The 25,449-nt window shown below is 39.9% G+C and overlaps 1 protein-coding gene across 1 annotated transcript; it reads left to right on the plus strand.

The window, feature by feature from the left end:
* Positions 1 to 6: 6 nt before the first annotated feature.
* On the plus strand, positions 7 to 25,449 carry RSPH3 (radial spoke head 3). The gene is made up of 9 exons (XM_034765295.1): positions 7 to 295; positions 692 to 779; positions 4,082 to 4,223; positions 5,519 to 5,664; positions 6,585 to 6,788; positions 8,290 to 8,452; positions 11,148 to 11,234; positions 14,224 to 14,405; positions 24,382 to 25,449. Exons 1-8 carry the CDS (start codon positions 159 to 161, stop codon positions 14,376 to 14,378), a joined length of 1,122 nt encoding a protein of 373 aa, XP_034621186.1. The 5' UTR covers positions 7 to 158; the 3' UTR covers positions 14,379 to 14,405; positions 24,382 to 25,449.

Below are 25,449 nucleotides of genomic sequence, written 5' to 3' on the forward strand. Positions count from 1 at the left end.
CCAACCGGAAGTGCCCTGTTGCCGGCCGGGTCGCAGTTTATCCTGGAGACGGTTGTCAAGGAGCGAACGCCGCGTCGCTGGGCAACAGCAGACCGAGGATTGTTCCCGGGGCCCTGAGGCTGGGCTGAGCCCCGCGCCCGGCAGCCCCCGCCGCGGCCATGGCCACGGGCTCCATGCTCCCCGCGCGCAACCAGGAGGCGGCGGCTGCAGCCAGCGTCACCTACAGCTACTGCAGCCGCCCCCGGGCCCTGCCCGCCCGGCGGAGATACCGGGGCGCCCCGGCACACAACGAGCAGTGAGTCCGGCCCGCGGCGCCCCCTCCAGCCCGGCTCCAACCGCGCCCCCGTGAGCCTCGTCCCCCACCCCCTTGTCCCGTCCCGTCCTCCAGCGCCCCCTGTCCCCGCCCCCTGCCCCCCGTCCCGTGGCCTGGGGCGGTGCCAGGACCGTGGGACTGGGGGTGCATCAGCTCTGCAGTGTGTGGGGTTGCCTGCCTAGTCAATAGCTGAGATGGACGTGTACAAGGGGGGGATGCAGGGGCTAATTTCTTTAAGTAGCATCCCCGTTGCTGGTGTGGTTTGTTCTTTAGGCCTTTATTGACACCCAGCTGGGGCTCACTCTTCAGAGATACTACAATGTGACACGATCCATAACCAGCTCTGTTGATTTTGTTCCTTTATGTGATATGTTACAGGGAGGAAGAACCTGTTCGCTATGCGAACCTCATGTACGATAGGAGAGTGGTACGAGGCAACACTTATGCCCTTCATACATTACCTTGGGTAGGTTCTGTTTACATAAATCTTATTATAGCTTTGTTAAAAACTAAGAGTCAATAGAACTATTATAGAATAATGATTTTTACCCGTTTATACTTTCATTTTACATAAAGCACAATCATGGGTTCTCCTCTTGGATTAATATGTGGGTTTTTTCACAGTTTCTAGAAATGCTGTAATGTATTTTCATGTGAACTTCCACTGTTCAGATTTTTTTTTTAACAGTGTTGGGAAAACTTTAGATTAAGAAGTTTTCTCCTTTTTTCATTTCCTTTTTGTGTATATGCTATTGAGTATAAGCCAACACAACTTTATTTACTTCCTGGTTTGTTCATCAGCATCTCAGTGATATTAGCAGGGGCGGCTCCAGGCACCAGCACACCAAGCGTGTGCCTGGGGCAGCAAGCCGCGGGGGGCGGCCTGCCGGTCCCCGTGAGGGCAGCAGTCAGGCTGCCTTCGGCGGCATGCCTGCAGGAGGTCCGCCGGTCCTGCAGTTTCGGCGGCGGGTACGCCGACGGCGCGGGACCAGCGGACCCCCCGGAGGCATGCCACCGAATCCTGGGTATTAGCACAACTCTGGGAATATTGTTTCTAAGTTAACTTGTGCTCACTTATCCTGTAGATGCAGGGCTATTCCAGTAAGTGAGCAGTAGACACTTAGTACATCCTCTCTACACACACACACACACACACACACATCATACATCATACATCATTTGAAAGCTTATGTCGGTGTTGAGATGATGTATGATGTGGAGCTGTGAAGTGGTGCCATTACCATAGAAATCAGGATAAACAGTGACACTATCAACTATAAAATGACCACTTTGGGACAGTTCCTCAGATTTGTCACCTAAAAAGAGTGGCTCAGGTTTGGGAATCTCCCTCACATCCTCAGTCATGAAGACCGATGCAAATAATTCATTTAGTTTCTCCACAATGGCCTTATCATCCTTGAGTGCTTGTTTAGCATTTCAATCCTCTAGTAGGCCCCACTGGTTGTTTAGCAGGCTTCCTGCTTCTGATGTACTTAAAAAAATATTTTTTTTTGCGATTACTTTTTGAGTCTTTGGCTAGCTGTTCTTCAAATTCTTTTTTGGCCTTCCTAATTATATTTTTACACTTCACTTGCCAGAGTTTATGCTCCTTTCTATTTTCCTCACTAGGATTTAACTTCCACTTTTTAAATGATGCCTTTTTGCTTTTCACTGCTTCCTTTACTTTGTTGTTTAGTCACGGTGGCACTTTTTTGGTTCTCTTACTATGTTTTTTAATTTGGGGTATACATTTAAGTTGAGCCTCTATTATGGTGTCTTTAAAAGGTTCCCATGCAGCTTGCAGGGATTCCACTTTTGGCAATGTACATTTTAACTTCTGTTTAACTAATTTCCTCATTTTTGTGTAGCCCCCCTTTCTGAAATTAAATGTTACCATGTTGGGCTGCTGTTGTGTTTTCCCTGCCACGGGGATGTTAAATTTAATTATATTATGGACACTATTACCAAGTGATCCGGGTATATTCACATGTTGGACCAGATCCTGTGCTCCACTTAAGACTAAATCAAGAATTACCTCTTCTCTTGTGGGTTCCAAGACTAGCTGCTCCAAGAAGCAGTCATTTAAGGTGTCAAGAAACTTTATCTCTGCATCTCATCTTGATGTGACATGTACCCAGTCAATATGGGGATAGCTGAAATCCCCCATTGTTATTGAGTTTTCTATTTTTATAGCCTCTCTAATCTCTCTGAGCATTTCGCAGTCAATACCACTGTCCTGGTGAGGTGGTCAGTAGTATATCCCTACTGCTATATTCTGATTATTCGAGCATGGAATTAATATCCTTCGAGATTTTATGGTACAGTTTGGTTCACTTAAGATTTTTACTTCATTTGATTCTATGCTTTCTTTCACATATAGTGCCACTCCCCCCCGCATGACCTGTTTTGTCTTTCTGATATATTTTGTACCCTGTATTACTCTGTTCCATTGATTATCCTCATTCCACCAAGTTTCTGTGACGCCTATTAAATCAATATCCTCATTTAATATGAGGCACTCTAGTTCACCCATCTTATTATTTAGACTTCTAGCATTTGTATATAAGCACTTTAAAAACTTGTCACTTGTTAGCTGTTTGCCATTACACAATGTCATTGAATGGGTCTCTTTTTCAGTTGACTGTTTCTCATTAGATCCTACCCGTATTTTATCATCTTCCATCCTCTCCTCCTTACTAGGACATAAAGAATCTCCATTAATAGATCCTCCCACAAGGGATGTCTCTGTCCGAGCCACATGCTCCTCCACACCTGTCGGCTTTCCCCCAGCCCTTAGTTTAAAAACTGCTCTGTGACCATTTTAATTTTAAATGCCAGCAGTCTGGTTCCATTTGGTTTAGGTGGATACATTATAGCCCTTTATAGAGAATTATTGGGCCTAGTGTTCACAAGCAATGCTTATTTGAAGCAGAGGCATTCAATGTCTTGTGATATTTCTGATTAATATTTTAGAGATATTTAGTTTCCAGAGAATGTTCTCCAACGGATCCTTTTTAGAGTAGATCAACTTTTGGATTTAAAGGACCATTGTACTCAAAAGTGACTTTGTGGAAATGGTTCCATGGTTATTATCTCTTTCTGATTACATATCAAATTTGCTTTGTTTATAAAGTTTAAAAAATGATTTCCTAACTGACAATTCTGCAAGTGCAATATTGAATCTAAAAATCATGGGTACCTTCTGGCTCACCCTTCACCAACAATAAAAATTCTGTAATCAGAAATTAGTAAACAATTCTGTTGACATTATGCAACCTAGAACAGAATCCTTTTCACCCTCATAGCTGTCTGGGCTATGCTCTGCTAACTGGAGTAAAGACTTGCTTTAGACAATAAAGTAAGCCGGCAGGCATGATTGAAAAATTTCAGAGAGCAAGTCTGTTAGTAAACTCATGCCATTTCTAAACAGCTTATTGTTCAAAATAGAACCACACTTCTAAGCTGTTGGATATTTCCAAATAGCAATTTAGGGTAGCTAGCACACTACTTCCTTAGCCCCCTATCCTGCAAAGATTTACACACCCGTTTAATTTTATGCAGTGAAGTCCATGGGACTACTCACAGTATGTAAAGTTAAGAAGTTGTGAAAGTCTTTGCAGGGGCCATATCTTAGAGCTGATCTAAATAATTCCATTTGTAGAAATTTTAAAAAATCACTTATATTTAGAAATTATTTAGTAATTTTGTGTATAATTTGTGCTGGAATTTTTCCCTGCAAAACTAAGAAACTTTTGTATCAAACCCCAGACTGCTCAGCCTGACCCTCTTGAGATCCAAAGGCAGCGAGAGGCTCACAGGAAAGCACTTGCCAGAAAACGAGCAAAAGAGCAGCTTCAGTCAAGAACTCCAGAGCCTGTAGAGGGCAGAAAGCATGTTGATGTGCAGACAGGTAGAATGTTGAAAAAATCTTGATCTAATATTAAAAACAAAAAACTTTTCATTGATCCATATTAGCATACTTAGTTTAATTCACATTGTTAATAGTATTGTAGGAGGAGCTGATAGTCACATCAGTAGTTAAGGTTGTCTGTCCCCTCCAATTATAACGTCCTGTTTTCAGTTGTTTACAACTTTTAACAAATTTATCCATTCAGGCTGAAATTTTCCATGTTTGGCATCTGGCTCAGGTTGAAATTTTTTTTGAAAGTTTGGGCAAAAGTGGTGGAGCCATTTCCAAAAATAAGGCTGCTGTTGGGAAAATAAAGAAAAACTACATCTTTTTTAGCCCTCAATGGTTTGTAGCAGGAACTTGAAATCTAGCAAGAGGATAGCTTTCAGGTCAGTGCAGTGTCTTTCGCTGCCTCTGAAAATCTCTTCAGATTTGGCTGAGCTGTACACCGTGGGAAAAATGCCATTTGCACATGCTCACAGGACACTTGTTCTTAATTTTCTGAATTTTCCAGTGGCATTGAATATGCTCTCAGGTTCAAGTGAGCATCTTGCCCTCCTGTTTCCTAATTGCAGCAGCAATGGCTTTTCCCCCATTTACATTCCTTTTGACCCAATTAGTTCTAATCTCTTACTTTATCCACTGAATAGTGTTGTTAATCTTGTGCACTTCCCAGCCCTTATTACTGAGCAAGGTCTTGTATCTCAGCCCTTCCCCTCCACACACACGTTTTACAGATGAGAAACTGCTCTGATTCTCATTTATCTGAAGGTTATTTCTGAAAAGGTACAAGGAGAAGCCAGGTCTCAATACAGCAGACCTAGTCTCATCCACTTAGCCACTGCCTCTCAAAATGAACATACCATGGAGAATTAAAACACACACACATTTTAAACATAGATGTTAGTAGATATGCTATCTGTGGCCTTTCTTTTAACCTGCTTTATCAGAATTAACTCCACCTGGAACAGTATTTCACAAAGTGAGCTAAAACCTGATAGTCTACACTTAATCAAAATGACCTCATCAACTTCTGAAATCTAACAAATGAAATATCACTTTATGAATCATATCCCATTAAATATATCAGACACTATGGACAATATGAGAATGGTAGCTCCTACACAGAAAAATGGGTGTAAATATTACATTGAGTCTTTAACTTTGTAGCAGTCATTTTATTGTACATTATTTTAATATGATAATTTACCTCTGTTAACAATTAGTTTGCCACATTGGCTTTTTGTGCAAAACAGAACCCTACGTACAGTATTCATCATACTATTGCTTCATAGAGTTGTATCTGGAAGAGCTTGGTGACCGCATAATAGAGGTTGATGTGGAGTGTCAAACAGATGCTTTTCTGGACAGACCACCTACTCCACTCTTCATCCCAGCCAAAACCGGGAGAGATGTGGCCACACAGATAGAAGAAGGAGAGGTACAAATGCAAATTTGGGTCTGCAACCATAGCAACATTTCTTATGTACGAAATAAGTTTGTGATACAAAATGAAGAGTTTAAATCAGTCAAGAAACATTTCAGAAACATGGAGGAACTACTCTTTGTAGAGAGATTAAAAATTCCCTATAATGTCTAGAGTACTTTACTGTGAGGATAATGATGATGATGGTGATAAGGAAAATGCCTCTCCTCGAATGCTAATGTTTTACTTTTTTGCAGTAAAAATTAAAACATTTAGAAATTCGCTGCATGTCTGAATAATAAAATTCAGCATGAGGGGACTAGGGATGTGCATGTGAGCATGGTGTGGGTCCAGTCTAGCCTTCTGCCTCTGACTGGAGGCCCCAAAAGTGACTGTGTTTTGAACTGGTCTGTTGATTGGGCCCACCAGACAGACTTAGACCTATTGCACGTTGCTATGGATGCTTTCTTAAAGAGAGGGGAGCCTGAAAGGATCTCAGACAGAGAGAGAGGCTGAGCTGCTGAGGTGGCAGGAACTACCATTAGAGGAGGAAAGAGAATGACAGAACTACCAGTATTCATGGTTACTGGTATTTAGTCTGGATCATACACATCACTTAGTGAGGACTGGAGGAATTCTTTTTTAAAACTGTGAAATTACCTAAGTCCTCCATATGATCTGGTACTGCCCATCTCCCAAATAGCACCTTATCCTTTGCTTCTCTTTTTGCCCCATTCTGAGTTCAGAATTTCACACATTCCTTGCCACAGTTGGTAACATTACAGCTGCACAAAACTGTCTTCCCAGCCCTGTGTTAGACACTTGTGATCTCACCAGCTATTGCAGATGTAAGCATTTCTGTTCACCTTGATAAGACTTTAAATTGATTGGGACCTGGATACATAAATCTCTGTTTAATTTGCTTTCATCCTCAGCTCTTTGACTTTGATATTGAAGTCAAACCAATGCTAGAAGTTTTGATTGGAAAAATCATTGAACAAGCTTTGCTAGAAGTCATGGAAGAAGAGGAGCTGGCCAATCTGCGGGCACATCAGTATGCATATGAGGAACTACGCAATGCCGAGCTCGCTGAAGTACAACGCCTTGAGGAGCAAGAGAGGCGACACAGAGAAGAAAAGGTATCAATACGATAGAGCAGTCCAACGATGTCAGTGTCTTGACCTTTGGTCTTCTGCAAGCTTGTATTCGTTTGGCTTTACACCACTGGAAGACAAAGACAAAACCTAAAATAAGTTTGCTTAACTTAAAGGGGCAACATCAGGTTAGACAATTATAAAAATAGCTCGACTTAATGCCTTTACTGCTGCATTTTTGTAGTAGTTTCCATATATCAGCAGAATGTTGTGGTTTCTGTAAAGTACTGATATTCAAACTGGAATGTAACCACTTCACAGAAATGTATCTCATACACAGTACAGAACCTGACAGCATTTTGCCTTATGTATCTGATAAAATAATTTAGTCAAGCAGTTAACTGAAGATTTTCACAAAGATACCTCTCAAATGAATGCTTGCAGTGCTTTAAAATTAAAAAGAAAACATCCAACTTCTTAATGCACAAAATCCTGAGTGTACAAACACTTTTCATGGTCTGTATGTACCAAATGAGGTATATTAAAGTGCCCAGCCATCATTGTGTTTAATTTCTCAGCAATAAGCATTTTTTGGAAACAAAGGGCAGTATTTAGAAAATTACACCATAGACCGTAGTAACATTTTTTTTTTAGATCTAATCTTTTTAAAAATGCTTAGATCCTGTAGCTGCAATCAAAAGAGCCAGAAATCCTCAGACAGCCATAAAGTGGCGGCAATAGTCATGGTTGCAGGACTACCTGCATCTCTTTCTCCTTCTCTGGTCTCCCTGAGTGCACCCCATAAGATGTCAATTGTCATGCTCTTACCGTCTCTTGGATGGAATTCTGCAGTTCTCCCACTCGTAGACAAAGTCCTCAGCTACAGTACCCCAGTGTATTGACTGTGCTTACCCAGCATGTCCACCTGGACTTTCTGCCTGTGGTTCTTCCCTTGGGGAGCTCTGACCAATAGTGACTGTTTTTGTTTAACATTCAGCAGTTTTATTTGTATTTTTAATACTGTTATTTTATACTAAATAGAACAGAAAATGAGAGCGCTGAAAACTTTAGAAAATCTTTAAGTAAAACCAGATTTGTCTTTCCCCACCCCAGAAGCAGACCTCCTGCTTTATCAACAATAGGGATTTCCATGTCATCAGCCCAGTTCATGCTGAGACACCAGAGAAGGGCATGAAGTCAGCAAATGCAAAATCACTGCTTTACAGATGTACCAAATATAAAAAAAAGTAAATGAAAGGAACCATTTTGCTGAAATGGCTGTGAATAATGTGGTTCTGGGCATTCAGCAGTTTTGAATATAATTTGTCCATCTTAAAAAACATTTTTGTCCACCTGAAAGATCTATGTACATACAGGTGGACCCCATATAAGTTATGTGTAGTTATCCAAGGAACAATTGACCTCCCCCAGTTTATATGCCTGTTGCATGTTTTAAAAATTCATGTTTTATTACTGTTCTCTTTTTGGGGTTTTGGAATTAACAGCTAAAAGGCTGCAAATTTTACATATAACATTCTTTTGACAGGAACGTCGCAAAAATCAACAGTCACAATTGCTTCAAAAGCAGAAGGAGACTTCAGAGAAAATTGCAGCAAGGGCATTTGCTCAGCGTTACCTGGCTGATCTCATTCCTTCAGTCTTTAGTAGTCTTCGTGAGAGTGGATATTTCTATGATCCTGTAGAAAGAGGTTTGTACTATTTTTAATATTTAATATAACTAGGGCTGTCAAACAATTAAAAAAATTAATCGCAATAAATCGCACAATTAAAAAAATTAATAGCGATTAATCATACGATTAATCGCACTGTTAAACAATAATAGAATACCATTTATTTAAATATTTTGGATGTTTTCTACATTTTCAAATAAATTGATTTCAATTACAACACAGAATACAAAGTGTACAGTGCTCACTTTATATTTATTTTTGATTACAAGTAGTTGCACTGTATAAAAACAAAAGAAATAGTATTTTTCAATTCACCTAATACAAGTACTGTAGTGCAATCTCTTTATCATGAAAGTTGAACTTGAATTATGTACAAAAAAACTACATTCAAAAATAAAACAATGTAAAATTTTACAGCCCGCAAGTCCACTCAATCCTACTTCTTGTTCAGCCAATCACTCAAACAAGTTTGTTTACATTTGCAGAAGATTATGCTGACCGCTTCTTGTTCAGCGTCACCTGAAAGTGAGAATAGATGTTCTCATAGCACTGTTGTAGCCGGTATCGGAAGATATTTACGTGTCAGATGCGCTACAGGTTCATATGTACCTTCATGCTTCAACCACCATTCCAGGGGACGTACGTCCATGCTGGTGACAGGTTCTCCTCGATAACAATCCAAAGCAGTGCAGACCGACGCATGTTCATTTTCATTATCTGAGTCCGATACCACCAGCAGAAGGTTGATTTTCTTTTTTGGTGGTTCAGGTTCTGTAGTTCCCGCATCGGAGTGTTGCTCTTTTAAGACTTCTGAAAGAAATGCTCCACACCTCGTCCCTCTCAGATTTTGGAAGGCACTTCGGATTCTTAAACCTTGAGTTGAGTGCTGTAGCTATCTTTAAAAATCTCACATTGGTACCTTCTTTGCACTTTGTCAGATCTGCAGTGAAAGTGTTCTTAAAATGAACAACATGTGCTGGGTCATCATCTGAGACAGCTATAACATGAAATATATGACAGAATGCAGTTAAAACAGAACAGGGGACATACAATTCTCCCTCAAGGAGTTCAGTCGCAAATTTAATTAACACATTATTTTTTTAACGAGCGTCATCAGCATGGAAGCGTGTCCTCTGGAATGGTGGTCGAAGCATGAAGGGGCCTACGAATGTTTAGCATATCTGGCACATAAATACCTTGCAGTGCCAGCTACAAAAGTGTCATGCAAATGCCTGTTCTCACTTTCAAGTGACATTGTAAATAAGTGGGCAGCATTATCTCCCATCAATGTAAACAAACTTGTTTGTCTTAGTGATTGGCTGAACAAGAAGTAGGACTGAGTGGACTTGTGGGCTCTGAAGTTTTACATTGTTTTGTTTTTGAGTGCAGTTATGTAACACACAAATCTACATTTGTAAGTTGCACTGTCACAACAAAGGGATTGCACTACAGTACTTGTATGAGGTGAATTGAAAAATACTATTTCTTTTGTTTATCATTTTTACAGTGCAAATAGTTGTAATAAAAACAATATACACTGATTTCAATTACAACACAGAATACTATATGAAAATGTAGAAAAACATCCAAAATATATAATTTCAGTTGGTATTCTATTGTTTAATAGTGCAATTAAAACTGCAATTAATCGCAATTAATTTTTTTGAGTTTAATCGCATGAGTTAACTGCGATTAATCGACAGTCCTAAATCTAACATATAAAATAACCATAAAATTCACAATAATTTAAGAAGTTTACAGTCCTTCTATCATTTAATATTGGTTATCCAGATGTAAACAATAAAACTAAATTTCATTCATTATTTACATTTGTGACTGGCATATTTGGTTTGTTTTTTTTAAAAGTCAATTTTAAAACTAACGTTGCTGATCACTCATATACAACTAGATCCTATTTGTGACACCAGTAGCTAATAATCGTTTTATTGAAAAGAGCTAAATTCAATGCATTAAAAACTCGCAACTTAATTTAAATGGAAAGTGAAAGTTAATTGGAACACAGACAAACATAGGCTGAGCTGTAGGTGTGATAAAGTGGAATGCTCAAAGAGTTCAGATTTTTTGAGAATCATTTAAAAACCCTGTTAAAAATTGTTTGCTGTGTTGCTTGTAGACATGCTGGTCCCAGGATATCAGAGAGACAAGATAGGTCAAGTAATATCTATTATTGGACCAACTTCTGTTGGTGGAAGGTACAAGCTTTTGAGCTACACAGTCACTGGGCACAAGCAGAACCTGTGTATATCTTGCAAATATGGCAAGACATAGGGTTGTCTTGTTAAAATAGGATAATGTTGGAAATACCAGTATAAGCAGGAACTCCTTGGGCATAGACAATTAAACAGTTTGGACAGGACAGAGGCCAGGATATGTTCAAATTAAAAGCAGAACTGTTACTATCCTAAATTACTGAACCTTATTTTCATCTAAGTAAATGCAATTTTTCATTTTTAACTTGGGGCCTTATTGAGCAAGAGGCTGCGCACTCTTAACAACCACTAAAGTCAGTGGCAGTTGAGGAGACTCAATTCCTTGTAAAATCAGGTCTTTACAGGACAAGTGTCTTTAATGGACCAGTTGTCAATCAACAATGGGGAACAACCATACATTTAGTGGAAAATAGACCCTAAGATCCTATAACACATCACTAATAAAAATACTTTGTCTTGCTTTCTCTCCACAAATCTTACAGACATTGAGAAAGAATTCCTTCCATGGGTGATGGCAGAAGTAGATAAGACATTGGAGAAGAAGATTCTGGGAAGGGCAGTGCTTGACAGTAAGTTATAAAGTCATGGAATATAATGTACCCTGCTTAACTTTTTTTCAGTCAGATTATTGCGAAATAAAGAAGCAGATGATATTTTAACAGTTGCAATTGTCCAAATGGGATGGTATTTTACCATTTTTTTTTTTAACCTTCTGACTGTTGGACAATTCCCAGACCCATTTTATGCTGGTGATTTGTAATTATTGGTCAAGTGAAAAAAAAAATAGAAATACCAGGCGTGTTTCAGCAGCACATCTCTATTGACAGTACACAGCATATGTGGAATGTCTCTGACAGAGGTTCCTGTTATGTTCAGCAGAAGTGAAATGGTTAATGAATGTTAATTGTTCTCTTTTTATTTACATAGTTTATATTCCTCATTTATTTCACAGACAACAAAACTATGTTCTTGTGCAGTAAAGGCTGTGTTATTCGGCAATTTACCAACCGGAAAGCTCTAGAAACTGGCATTTCTGATATCCAACTGGACTTTTAATATCCATATCCAGAAGTAGCGACATGTCCCTGCTGCTCCTAGGTGGGGGAACGGCCACAGAGGCTCCATGCGCTGCCCCCATCCTGCCTCGAGCACTGGCTCCACTGCTCCCATTAGCCAGGAACCGCGGCCAACGGGGGCTGTGGGGGAGGCTCCCGTGGGTGGAGGCAGCACGCAGAGCCGCCTGGCTGCGCCTCTGCCTAGGAGCAGCAGGGGCATGTCGCCGCTTGTGGGGAGCTGCCCAAGGTGAGCGCCACCGGATCCGGCACCCTGAAACCCCTCCCACGCCCCAACCCCGAGCCCTGAGCTCCCTCTCACAGCCAAACTCCCTCCCTCTTAGTTAACCGAAATTTTTGACTGACCGGCACCCCCTATACCCCCAACATGCTGGATACCAAAGTTTTTACTGTATTTAGTTTTCCATTGAACAAACTGAAGGCTCTTTTGTTTCTCAAATTGAAAAGCATATACATTGTTTAAGGCCACTGGTATATAACAAAAGGCCTGTGGCCTCACATGTATAAATTATCCCAACCATGTAACAATGTGGTCATTCTAAATGAAAGAATAAGAACAGAAGAAACATTCTTGGTCATGATTGGCTGAAAAGTCATGTGGCTAGTAACTTTCCACTATTAATTTTAGACATAATCAATATGGTGATTTGGAACAGTGTAAATCAGTCACATTTTTCATGGAGACGTCTGCTTAGCTCCTCAGTAATCAATAATACTGTACTTTCCCCTGAACTAAAGCAGTAATTAATCAGATAAATGAACCAGTCTCTGATTCTTGATTGGCTCATCAGAGCTTAACAGTATTTTTAAAAATGTCTACCTTTACAGGCTGCAGTTAAAGCACCAATCTTAAACCATGCAATAATCATACAGTTATAATTAATGCATATCAGTGTGTGGTCCCAGATTAGATTAAAATTATTTTTAAACACACATTCATCCTTTTTTACATATATCTCTTCCTCATGGTATCACTGCAAGTCAGACTTAAGAAGGTTGTTTGAGTACCCTAACTGTGCATTTCTGTACCTTGACTTTGGATTCTTTAAAATTTAGTCTGAATTCTGAATTTCTTGGGTCTATAATCTAGACCTTATTTTTTTGATAATTACAACTTTCCTCTTCTGTATTTTACCCTAAATTACTGATATGTATTTCTCAAACTTAACTCCTTACTAATGAAATTTTGTCTGGGGATTTTTTTTTTATTACTAAAAAGTTCATCCATGAACACTCAACAAGCATGTGATATACTAATGACTGGAAGATATGTAGTATCCATCTTAATTGTTTTTTTTTTTTTTTCAGATTTGTGCTTAACTTTTAGGGCCAGATTCACCAATGTGTTCTAGCTGCTTTGCACCATCCTACAACAGTGCAAAGTAGCTGGAGCATGTTGACCGGTTAACAGGTACTTTGCCCTCCTACCCTCGGTCAGGTTTCCCTTCTTTGGACCCTTTGACCGCACTCCTGTCCCTGTTTTTACATTAGTTGTAAATTATTTGAGTTTCAGGCCCTTTAGCAGTGGGCGGGCATAAGCCCAATAGGTACCCTCTACATTCTGTTGCACCACCTTAGTTTTCCTCCACCTTCCTTCAGTGTTTAGTAGGTCTATTTTCAAAAATTGCCCATTGCATCAGATCTATTAAAAATCATCTATTTCCCGTGTAGATAGATAATGCATGAGCTGAGACCATTTGGGACAAAAATAAAAGATCAAATACTGTGCTTCATTTCTCATGGAATCCATTTTTAAATTAATTTTAAGTTGGAAATTAATGAATGGATTTACTTGTAAATTCAAAGAAAATTTATTCTGTACTCAGAGAATAAGTGCTACAGTTTTGGGGAGGATACATTACAGAGAGGGTGAATCTTCTTTAAGTGCAAAACTCAACTCAGTCTTAACCATGGAGCTGTTACTGGCACCTCTATATTGTTCCATTTTCTGTATTGTTTTAAAAATAAAAACCTTTTTTGGTTAATTTTGGGGCTTTTTTTTTAAAGTGGGATCCCACACTTTGTGATATTTATTGATTTTTAAGGGAATAAACAGTATTATTTTGCTGCTGCTTTTGTTTCAGTGAAAGTGATCTTCAACTGTACTGCTCTCCAGAAATATATGTTAGATTCTTTTTGCTTTGGAGGGATCCCTTGCCTTCAATATTTACTGTCCCCTCACTAGTACTGGTTCCTGGCATTGTGGCCTGCTCCAGCAGTTATGAAGGAACAAAGATAAGAGACGAGGGATAATAAAACAGTTGAACAGAACCTTTTAAAATAATTGCCTTGAGGTAACTAGAGCTAATTTGGCTAAGCATGTATCACAATCTCAGGTAAAATTTTCTGCATTTACTATTACATTTCACTGTTGCCCTGTGAGTTAATCAATAATATAATAATGTATAAAATCATCTCTAAATATTGCATTTTTATCCATAAAAATTTCTGCTCTGCCCTATAGTAAGTCCATTTGTCATTTCAGCATTGATTCGTGAGGTGGTTGAAAAGAGGTTAGATGCATTTGGTCAGCCAGAAGCATCTGGTCAGCCTGCTGGGCAAACAGAAGCATCTCATCGAGGCTCCGTTCAGATAGAAGCATTACATCAAACAGAAACTCAGGAGCCTGAAGCTAAGTGAAGACCAAACCAAACATCAAGTAATCAGGTAATGGCCAATAAACACTTGGCCTAGTCAAAAGATGCGTTCCTGGCTATTTACAAATCTCATACACTAGCCTTGGTGAAGGATACCAAACAATAAGATTAGCAAATCCTAAAATAATTTTTAAAAATATTGACATAGCTAACTTAACTAAAGAAGAATGCAGAGAGGTTACTACTAGCAAACTACAGAAGGATGTGAGTGAAATTCTGAACAGTGTTCAGTTCAGCATTGGGGTTGCATTTCTATATAACCAGCCCAAGTGCAGGTTCTTTAAATTGAAAAAGTAATGTTGCCTGACACTTCATACAAGGGGCTGTGATCGGGGGAAGGAGGGGACGGAACTATATTAACTTCACACTAATAGACACTAATTTGCTAAAAGTAACTTGCATGTTTTCATGCCGCAATACAGTATACACCTCTACCCAGATATAACACGAATTCAGATATAACGCGGTAAAGCAGCGCTCTGGGTGGGCGGGGCTGCACACTCCGGTGGATCAAAGCAAGTTCTATATAACGCGGTTTCACCTAAAACGCGGTAAGATTTTTTGGCTCCCGAGGACAGCGTTGTATCGAGGTAGAGGTGTACTATTATCCTAATATTTTTAATCTCAGAACAGGAATGTAAATTCCTCAAATTTCTATCCCTCCACATTTTTCACTTTAAGACTCAGCATGGCTATCAAGATAAAATCAGACCTGTGTCTTGTCTCTCTCACCAACAGAAGTTGGTTCAATAAAAGATATTACCTCACCCACCTTGTCTTTCTAAGGTTACGTCTACACTTACCATTTAAAGTTCCCTTTTTTGTGCTAAAACCGCAGGAGCGTCTACACTTGTTAATGACTTTTTGCGGTGAAACTCAGAAGTTTCACCGCAAAAAGAAAATCACTTTCACGACAGGCATACAGCTCTTACTGCTGTTCTTTTTGCGCTGCTGTGAAAGTGAAGACACGGTCTAGCAGTGTAAACACCTTTTGGCCTCTGGACGATATCCCACAGTTCCAAAAGCGACCACTCTGGCCAGCATCTCCACTGCTCTGATGCACTGACATCCACCCCTCCCCTGTAAGCCCCAGGAAATTGTAAGCTCCTTTTCCCTTTGTTTGTAGATGTGGCGGGGAAAGCAGCCAGACAGCAGGAGGTTTTAAAAAAAATGCCACAGAAGAAACAAGGAAGTAATGGGGCTCCTGAGACATGAAGCAGGGCAGCACAGGGCACTGAGCAGGGACCCAGAATGCCTTCCGCTCACCTCCCGCCCCCTTCCCACAAGACCTATTGAGAGAGCTGCACTGTGGGATAGCTGCCCTACAGTGCTGCTCTCATCCGTGATGGAAGTGCTAGTAGTGTAAACACTCTGTGATGCCCGAGGAATTGAGTGAGTACCCAAACCAGCGCTTTACTTTCACTGGTTCCCTATCACCGGTGAAACTGACAGTGCAAAAACTCTGTAAGTGTAGACATACCCTAAAGTCAGACCTGACAGTCTGGAACGGGGCAGGTATATCGGTCTTAGAATGGTTAAAGCCCTGTTTTCTGTGAACTGAAAGAGGTTACCTCAGGTTAATTATGGACACCTGAGGCTAATTAAGGGCAGCCTGTGACCTTTCAAAACCTCTTCCAGTGAAAGAGAGAATAGGAGGGAAGGAAAGGGAAGCAAGTTGTAGAAAGGTTGTGTAGAGCATGGGGAAAAGGCTTCTCAGAGAAAAACAGCTCTTTACCTCAATAAGGGAAATCGTGTGTGTATTTCTGTTTGGGGAGGGGCCAGGCAGTATCCCAGTGGAAGTTAGGAAATGGTTTTTTGTGTTTTTGTTTTTTTCATTTTAAAGAAACCCCCAGGGCCTATTCTGTAAATATTGTAAATAAACTAACGTGAAGAACTATACCTCCAGAGTACAACTGATTTACCCCCAGCCCTCCTAACACCAGCGCCTTGGTGTTATGAAAGAGGTGTGTTGTCACTATTTAATCCTGTTTGTTTTGGAGGATAGTATGTCAGAACATCTTAAGAGTATCCTCTAGGGAAACGAAGATCAAATTTTAAAATGCTAACTTGCAAAATATTAATTTTCATTTGGTTTGATAGATACACAGTGCTAAAATGATAGGAATTAATAATTTATGGAGAGAGCAATCTAATTTCATTGGTCTTTCTTCAAGACAGGTAGAAAACAAAAGTATTTTTTAGCCAGTGTTAAAATAATAAGGAAAAGTAAATTACATTTGTGTTTTGACTTTTAATGTGTTTGTCACAAACAAAGGTTATGAAACTGTAAATGCTGTCATATCATTTAATTAAGTATTAGCCATTTAATTTATAATACATATCTTTTAAAAAGCTTATACACCTTTGCTGAAAGTTACTATGTTTTACCATTAGATGTCAGTAGTATCATTGAAACTAAAATAAACTTTACTTCGTGGTAAACATTTTTCTCTTATACACACACTCCTATCAATTCTGTTCTTTTTTTCGGTTTCCATGAGTGGCTGAGGCTGCATGCACATTAATTTAGCAATTGTAATTTGCAGCCTATTTCAGGGTAAAATTCTTCATAGCATTGTTCCTGATTGTCATATATTTTGAGTTGTGTGACAGTTTTGCTAGAACCTCCCCAGACTTACCTAACTTTGGTTTATGAACTATACTAACTAAAGGCACGAAATAAGTCAGAGATTACTTAGAGAACCCTTGGCAGATTTATTAGTGTGCCCCTTAGGTGTGAGGTAGTATCTTCTGAGTACCTTTTCTAATACAAAATCCTAACACTGAAATCTCAATCAAAATTACTGCATTCCAACCTGACAAATCAAATATGACTGCAGAGGGAATGTGGGAGAGTTAAGCCCATTACAGGGTGCATCTGGCACCTTACATTTCTGTTGCATAAGGACCATTACAGTCTAGCATAAACAATAGTACTAGACTCCACATGAGTAGCGCAGAATTGGTGGGCAGAATTCTGGGAGAGAGAGCATGCTGCACCTTGGGAAATGATGCAGTAATGATTACTTTTGTGTACATTTCCTGAGTTTTCAAAGAGTCTTTGTCTGTCTTTGAGAGCTTCTGCCAATGAAAAGCCTTGCTTCATTCTCCTCACCCACATAGTACTGGCAGAGACTTAAAGCCATAGTCTTGTCTTGGGTTCTCTTTTTAGTTATGCAGGTGATTGGACTAGAAGACCTATCGAGGTCCCTTCCAGTCCTACAGTTCTATGATTCTATACTTTCCTATTGATTCATTCAGTGTTAAACATACCAGGCACTGATGGCAAAAAGCACCTGCAACTGCTGCCCCCACGTTCCTGGTACATATTGACATTCCAAGTAGAACATTGCCTCTTCAAAGAACACCTCTGCATTCCACCGGCATCAAAGCAGTTTAATAATTAACTATGCTGATGAAAATAGCCCCACCCTGTCAAAACTCTCTCCTCTTGTTCCTCCTCTCTGTGGTACTGTGTGCAGTAATCAGCATGTTAGGCCCAGATCTTAAAGTGGGATCTTAAAAATTCAACACTAATGGAAAAATCAGTATTTCACATTATATATTCTAAATGAGGGCTTCTCAAAGTGTTTTGTAGTGTGAAGTACTATTTCATGCAAATATTGCCTCATGGACTACTTGCTCTTCTAACATCAATGGAATATGCTATCTTCCCTCCCATTTGGAATCATAATATTCTTATGGCAACTAGATAATTGCTTAACATGGAAAAGTCATACTGGAAAGTGTTTATTGTAGTTTAGCTGTCTTTTAATTACATTTAGAAGTTGAAAATAAGGAGGAGCCAACCAGTCAGTTCTCCAGGACCCACCAACCACAGTTTGAGCAACTGCACATTTGAATGCATGCTGCTTAACTGACTGCTCAGTAGTTGAGAAAAACACTGACGTATTGGATATTTGAGTTCAAAGCCAGGACAGCAGAATCTTGAGTAGTTTTTAAAGATTGTCTATACTTCAGTAAAAACCTCTTTATGTTTGTTAAGCTTTGACAACAATCAACATAGAGTATTCCATTTTAGTCTTCTGGTAGATTGTTGTCATCTTATCACCTAGGGATTGGGAACTGTACCTTTAAGTGTTTAGCTTCAGAGATAGGAACACAGAGGAAGGGGTCTGCAGAATTCCATGTTCTGTTATGCAGATACAGTTGGAACTTGACCCTGAATAAAGAGTATCTCTTTCAAGCATGTTGGGCCAAGAGTGATTCCTGGACACCATGAGTCAATAGAAATTAAAGAAAATAACTTGAGTGGCAGAAGGGAGCAACTAAAAGCTCCATCAGAGCTGAAATTTGCTGAAATGTGGAAAACAATTGAAAGAAATTTAAACAGAACTTCACTCTGTATCTGCAAGCAACGGGTGCCAGTGATAAGGAAGACATTCAGAAGGCAGTCTTTTTTCTGACAATAGCAGAAAACATATGAGAAAAATTTTCACCTGAGAATACAAAAAGAAAGCGAACCTATAAAAAAGTTTGACTGCTCTAAAGCAGTAGTTTTCAAACTGTGGGTTGCGACCCAGCACTGGGTTGCAGCAGCTCTGGTCAACACTGCTGACCGGGCCATTAAGTCCCATCGGTGGTACTGCCCGGCTAAGGCAGGCTAGTCCCTATTCTGACACTGCGCTGCACCCCAGAAGCGGACAGTAGAAGGTCCGACTCCTAGACAGAGGGACCACAGGGCTTCGCGTGCTGCCCCCGCCCCATGTACTGGCTTCACACTCCCATTGGCCGAGTCACACGGGCAAGAATCACACGGAGCCACTTGCGTGCCTCCGCCTAGGAGCTGGACCTGCTGCTGGCCGCTTCCGGGGCGCAGCGCGGTCCGTGGTGCCAGAAGAGGCAGGAGTCTGTCTTAGTACACCCACTGTGCTGCTGACCAGGAGCCACCCAAAGTAAGCCCGTGCCCCAATCCCCTATCCCCAGCCTTGAGCCTCCCCAAACCTGGAGCCCCTTCCTGCACCCAAACCCCTCATCCCCAGCCCCACCCCAGAGCCTGCATCCCCAGCCCAGAGCTCTGACCCCCTCCCACACCCCAACCCCCAGCCCTGAGCCCCCACAAACCCGGATCCCCCTCCTGCACCCCAAACCCCTCATCCCCAGCCTCACCCCACAGCCCACACTCTCAACCCTCTGCCCCTCCCACACCTCAAACTCCTCATCCACAGCTCCGTTAGGTCACAGGCATCAACAATTTTCTTCAACTGGATTGCCAGAAAAAAGGTTTGAAAACCACTGCTCTAAGGGCTTATCTACATAGCACAAGATGTGCAAAGGCAAGCCTATCCACGCTAGCTTGATCTAACTAGTATAGGTAGCATTAGCAGTGACGACAAACCAGTGTGAGCTTCAGAGCAGGCCAGCGAGCCAAGTATGCATAGGCTCCGACTCCCTGGGTCAGTGGGGTTCTGGCAGGTCCCCTTAGAAAAACAGAGTACATGTTTGTGCAAGTTCAGCACTTCTTTTGGGAGACACTATTTCTGCATACTGCCATTTGGGTTGTGTTCAGCACTCAAGATGTATCGCTGGAAGATACAAGATATTCACAGTAGAAGAACATGACCAAAGGCTCCAGGCAGTTCTAGGAAGAGCCAGCGCTGCCTGGCTAACGCTAAACAAACAAAAATGTAAACTCCATATAATGGAAATAGCATACTTGAAAGATACATTAACACAGCAACCTGTATAGGTAGATCACAGTAATGTTGAGTGAGGCCATCACCAACACATCTGTCCCAACAGAACAGGAAAGGGTACAAAGATTCCTTGGAATGGTGTACTATGTTGGGAAATTTTTGCCTAGTATAACTACTCAAACCAGCAACCTGGAAGTGCTACTGTGCAAAGATGTCCAATGGACATGGAATGAAATCTTAATAGTGAGTTTGAGAAACAGGAGGAGTTAAGGAGTCAGGAGGTATTATGACAGTAAGCACAAAACTAAGTTGTCCATTGATGCCTCCAGAAAGGGTCCTCTTACAACAGTGTAGTCAACTGGAGATCAGTGGCTTATGCATCATACATGCTAACAAAAACGGAGTGTCAATATACTCATATAAAGAAAGAGGTTTTTCCTTTAGTACTTGGTTGTAAAAAGTTTCAGGTCCTTTTTTATGGGAGCATTAGTTGAAATTAACCATAAATCACTTATTACGATTGCCAGAATGGAGCTGGCAAACACCCTCCCCTACCCCAAGAATACAGAGATTATTTTTTCAATTACAAATGTATGATTTGCAAATTGACTAGAAAGGGTAAAGATAAAAGGGGGAAACATAAGGGTGACATCATTATAGGGGTTTACTATAGACCACCAAATCAGAAAGAAGAGGTGGATGAGGCATTTTTAGAACAAATAACAGAAATATCCAAAACACAAGATCTTGTAGTAATGCAGGAATTTAAATACCCAGACATCTGTTGGAAAAGTAATACAGTAAAGCACAAAATTCCAATAAGTCCTTGAAATTCAGGACAACTTTTGTTTCAGAAAGTGGAGGAAGTACCAAGGGGGACAGCCATTTTAGATTTGATCGTGAGTGATCAACACAAAGGAATTGGTTGTGAATCTGAAGGTGGAAGGCAGATTGGATGAAAGTGACCATGAAATCATAGATTTCATGATTCCAAGGACAGGAAGGAATGAGAGCAGCAGAATAAGGATAACTGACTTCAGAAAAGCAGATTTTAATGAACTTAGAGAACTGGTTTGTAAGCTCCCATGGGAATTAAAATCTAAGGAATAAAGGAGTTCAGGAGAGCTGGCAGTTTCTCAAGGAGACAATACTACATGCACAGCTGCAAACTATCCCAATGCGAAGGAAAGATCAGAAGAATAGTAAGATGCCAATATGCTCCATCAGAAGCTTTTTAATGACCTGAATATTGAAAAGGAATCCTCCAAAAAAATTGAAATATGGCCAAATTGCTAAGGACCTATCTTTTAAAAAGGGAAATAAAGAGGACCCAGAGAATTATAGATCTATCAGCCTAACTTTGATACTTGGAAAGATACTGAACAAATTATTAAACCATCAGTTTGTAAGCACCCACGGGAAAATAGGGTTATAAATAATAGCCAGCATGGATTTGTCAAGAACAAAGCATGCCAAAGTAACCTAATTTCCTTCTTTGATAGGGTTACTGGCCTAGTGAATAATGGGAAATAGTAGGCGTTTTATTTCTTGATTTTTAGTAAGGCTTCTGACACAGTTCCACATGATTTTCTCATTAGCAAACTAGGGAAATGTGATCTAGATGAAATGACTATAAGGTGGGTGCATAACTGTCAAAGTAGGAGAGCAGATCTAGAGAGGTCCCGCAGGGGGGCAGTCTTGGGTCTGGTAATATTCAATGTTTTCTTTAAATGACTTAGATAATAGAATGGAGAGTATGCTTATAAACTTTGCAGATGACATTAAGTTGGGAGGGCTTGCAAGCACTTTGGAGGACAGGATTAGAATTCAAAACAGCCTTGACAAATTAGAGAATTGGTCTGAATTCAAGAAAATGAAATTCAGTAAAGATAAGTGCAAAGTATTTCACTTAGGAAGGAAAACTCAAATGCACAACTATAAAATGGGGAATAACTGGCTAAGTGGCTTCAGCAGCCTTACGGCTGAAAAGGATCTGGGGATGATAGTGGATCATAAATTGAATATGAGCCAACAATGTGATGCATTGGGAAAAAGGCTAATATTATTCTGGGGTGTATTAACAGAAATGTCATATGTAAGACACGGGAAGTAACTGTCCTGCTCTACTCAGCACTGGTGAGGCCTCAGCTGGAGTACTCTGTCCAATTCTGGGTGTCACACTTTAGGAAAGATGTGGATAACTTCGAGAGAGTCCAGAGGAGAGCAACAAAAATGATAAAATTATTAGAAAAACTGACCTATGAAGAAAGGTTAAAAAAACTGGCGTGTTTAGTCTTGAGAAAAGAAGACCCGGGTGGGGGACACCTGTTAAGCCCTGTTATAAAGGGTCTAATGTACTTGGTTCTGCCTCAGTGCAAGGAGCTGGATTTGATGGCCTCTTGAGTTCCCTTTCGGCCCTACATTTCTGGGATTCTGTGAAACCCGGGAGAGATTTGGGGGTTGCAGACATACCCTCTAGAGCATTTGACAAAAATACAGTGGAGCAAAGTCCAGAGGTAGGCATTGTTCATCTCAGTTTGATTTAAAAAAAAACCAAGATATACTATTCAGTCCCAGAGAAAATGTGGACTGTGATAGCCAGAGCAACAGCTCAACAGTGTGGCCAGGACTGCATGTTCCCAGCCCCTGTCACCAATTCATGGGGGAGCTCTCAGTCCTAGATGGGATTTTGTTTAAAGACACCAGGATGGTGATCCCTAAGGTGTTAGAGAAAAGGGATACATGAAGGTCATTTAGGGATTGAAAAATCTAAGAGAAGCCTAGAGACATTTTATAGTAGCCTCAAATGAACAGCAGCATTGAGGAAACTGTCCCACACCAAGCAAATGAACCCATGTTAATGGCATAGGAAAAAATGCCCCATGGGAGCAAAGTAGTTATAGATATATGCTTATGTTGGCTGGAAAAAAACGATGTATTTATTTTAAACTGTTACTCTAATTTCCTTGAGATTGTTTTACTATTACGTTATTATTATCTGTATTATTGTAGCACATAGTACTAGACGATACTACAGCTAAACAAGTGATTGTACATGTCAAATCTTTTTTTGCTAGGCATAGTATTTCTGACATAATAATGTCTGACTGGACCACAGCTTACTGGGCATAGGTTTAAGCAGTTTACAGTACAGTTTGGGTTTAGACATGTAATCACTAGTCCCCATTATCCCCAATCCAACAAGTTGGTGGAAAGTGATGTTAAAATAATAAAGTCGTAACTGGAAAAGGCTGCAGAGTCAGACTCTGATCTGTACTTAGCACTGTAAAGTTGCAGGATGGCCCCAATAAAATATGGTTTGTCATATCCAGAAATATTGTTTATCAGAAAACTGAGAACTTGAATGCTTGTAATGGTAGAAGCTGATGTCAGAATAAGTGGGGACTTGCAGAAGTATGAAGAGACAGATAATGCTAAACATAAAAACGCAATCTGAATTGGGAACTGCCACCACTTCCTGAAAATGATGTAGTGTTCATCTATGATGGAGATCAGTGACAGTGCTGTCACTTGAGGTTGCCCCACAGTCTTAATGGCTGTCACACCAGACAGACACATGCTGAGGAGTAGGCAACACCTTTTCCAGTTTCCAGAAGGGAGGGAGATATGAAGCAGTGAGTTGAGATAATACAACAGGTTGAGACAGACAAACCCCAGGACATAACACTACCAGAACAAATTACCATCTCCTGGCAACAGTAGTACTGATATTTCAAGGGAGATGTCCACAAGTCCAAGGAAACAGTGCAAGGCACCTCAGAGATTAATTGAACATCGTTAATAAGTTTTGTTAGTAGGTAGGTTATACATTTTGGAATTGTGTATTGTATCACATTATTTAAGTATTATCATTAAGTTTGCCTGGGAAAGGAAGATATGATTTGAGGACTGTATCTTTTAGTGGCATAGCTTCACAGATGGGAAGTTTGGGAAGTGATGCTGCAGAAGCCCATGTTCTGTTATGCAGAGGCAGTGGAACTGGTCAGTGAATTGAGTATTTCTTTCAAGCACCGTGGGCCCAAAGGGATTCCTGAACACCACAGGCCATTGACGTCAATGGGGCCAGGATTTCTCCCCTGGTTTCTATTTCTGGTTTTGATACTGCCTTCCTCAGTGACCCTGAATAAGTCATTCTCTCTGTGCCTCTGTTTCTCTGTGTTTAAAAAATTGTATCATTTCCTAACTTCATGGGGATGTTGAGGCTTGGTTCATTAAAATGTATAAATTATTTTTCGATCCTTAGGTGGAACATTATATGTCAGTGCAAAGTATAATTTATTATTAAATGTGATTTTTATATCTTTACAGGGGGCTAACTATAGCTAAGAAGATTGCTCTTGATCATTTGTGAAAAGAAGATTCAATTTGTTTAGGAAATTGTTCCAAGAAGGGAGCAATAAACTGAAGATTTTTATTTTTGCAAATTTTTACCAGTCTTTATGCTTTATTTCCTATAAAATTTACTTAAAGAAAGAATGGCTGCATGATTATACGTGTAAATAGTGTTTAGTATTAATCCTTTTCATACTTGGATTACTATACAAAGAGTTAATGAATTCACTATATGCACTGCAGTAATATAGGAATATTGGCTTAAGAAAGTTCTATAGTACCCTTTTTGTTAAGAAATCCAAATCAAGTATCCATTGCAGATATATTGCATCTTATCCTTAAAGTCCTTTCTGCATTTGCCCTGTTACTTAATAAATCCTGGAGTGTGTACATGCATGTATATATGAAGAAAATAAAGCAAGTTCACTCAACTCTAAAAAGATGTATTGCCAACTTCAGTTTAAATGAATGGCATTTTTAAAAAAAAATGTGACTGAGTGTGCTTGTTTATGGTGTTGCAAACCTAACAAATTATCAGTAAAGTCAGCCTCGGATGTTTCTCTACCCAACTGTGCTTGGCTTTTTCCCCTTTAATGAGGGTTGAAAATAATTTTGGAAAGTTACTAGAAAATTGCAATCCATCCATTTTTCCTAGAAGGTCAGTTGTATGATACAGTGACATTTCTGCTTAATTAGTATTTGTGAATACAGTGCAAGCTTGTAATCATATTTATACTTTTCAGATTATATTAATGAAAAAAAGTCATGATGATAATATGTTACAAAAATTCTTCTATGATAAAACTTCCACAGTGTAATATAACAGGAGTATCCATTCTCTTTGATCCTGAAGTATGGAATGATAAGTGTTCTGTTATCAACAGCTAATAGTTCAGTTAGTGCCCAATGTTTAAGATAAACCAGATTCCATCCTATTTAAATACAGTACTGGTTTAAAGATAACCACAGAATGAATCCTATGAAAGTTCACATAATGAAAAAATCTCAATACCTGTATATGCTATATTTAAAGTAAAAAAAAAA

Source organism: Trachemys scripta, chromosome 3, assembly GCF_013100865.1.
Source record: "Trachemys scripta elegans isolate TJP31775 chromosome 3, CAS_Tse_1.0, whole genome shotgun sequence".
Classification (NCBI taxonomy): domain Eukaryota; kingdom Metazoa; phylum Chordata; order Testudines; family Emydidae; genus Trachemys; species Trachemys scripta.

Excerpts from the sequence above, each read along its gene's own strand:
- RSPH3 (XM_034765295.1), top strand. The coding sequence starts at position 159 with ATGGCCACGGGCTCCATGCTCCCCGCGCGCAACCAGGAGGCGGCGGCT. Across the intron at positions 780-4,081 it reads CCCTTCATACATTACCTTGG|ACTGCTCAGCCTGACCCTCT; the intron begins GTAGGTTCTGTT and ends ATCAAACCCCAG. Across the intron at positions 11,235-14,223 it reads GGGAAGGGCAGTGCTTGACA|CATTGATTCGTGAGGTGGTT; the intron begins GTAAGTTATAAA and ends TTGTCATTTCAG.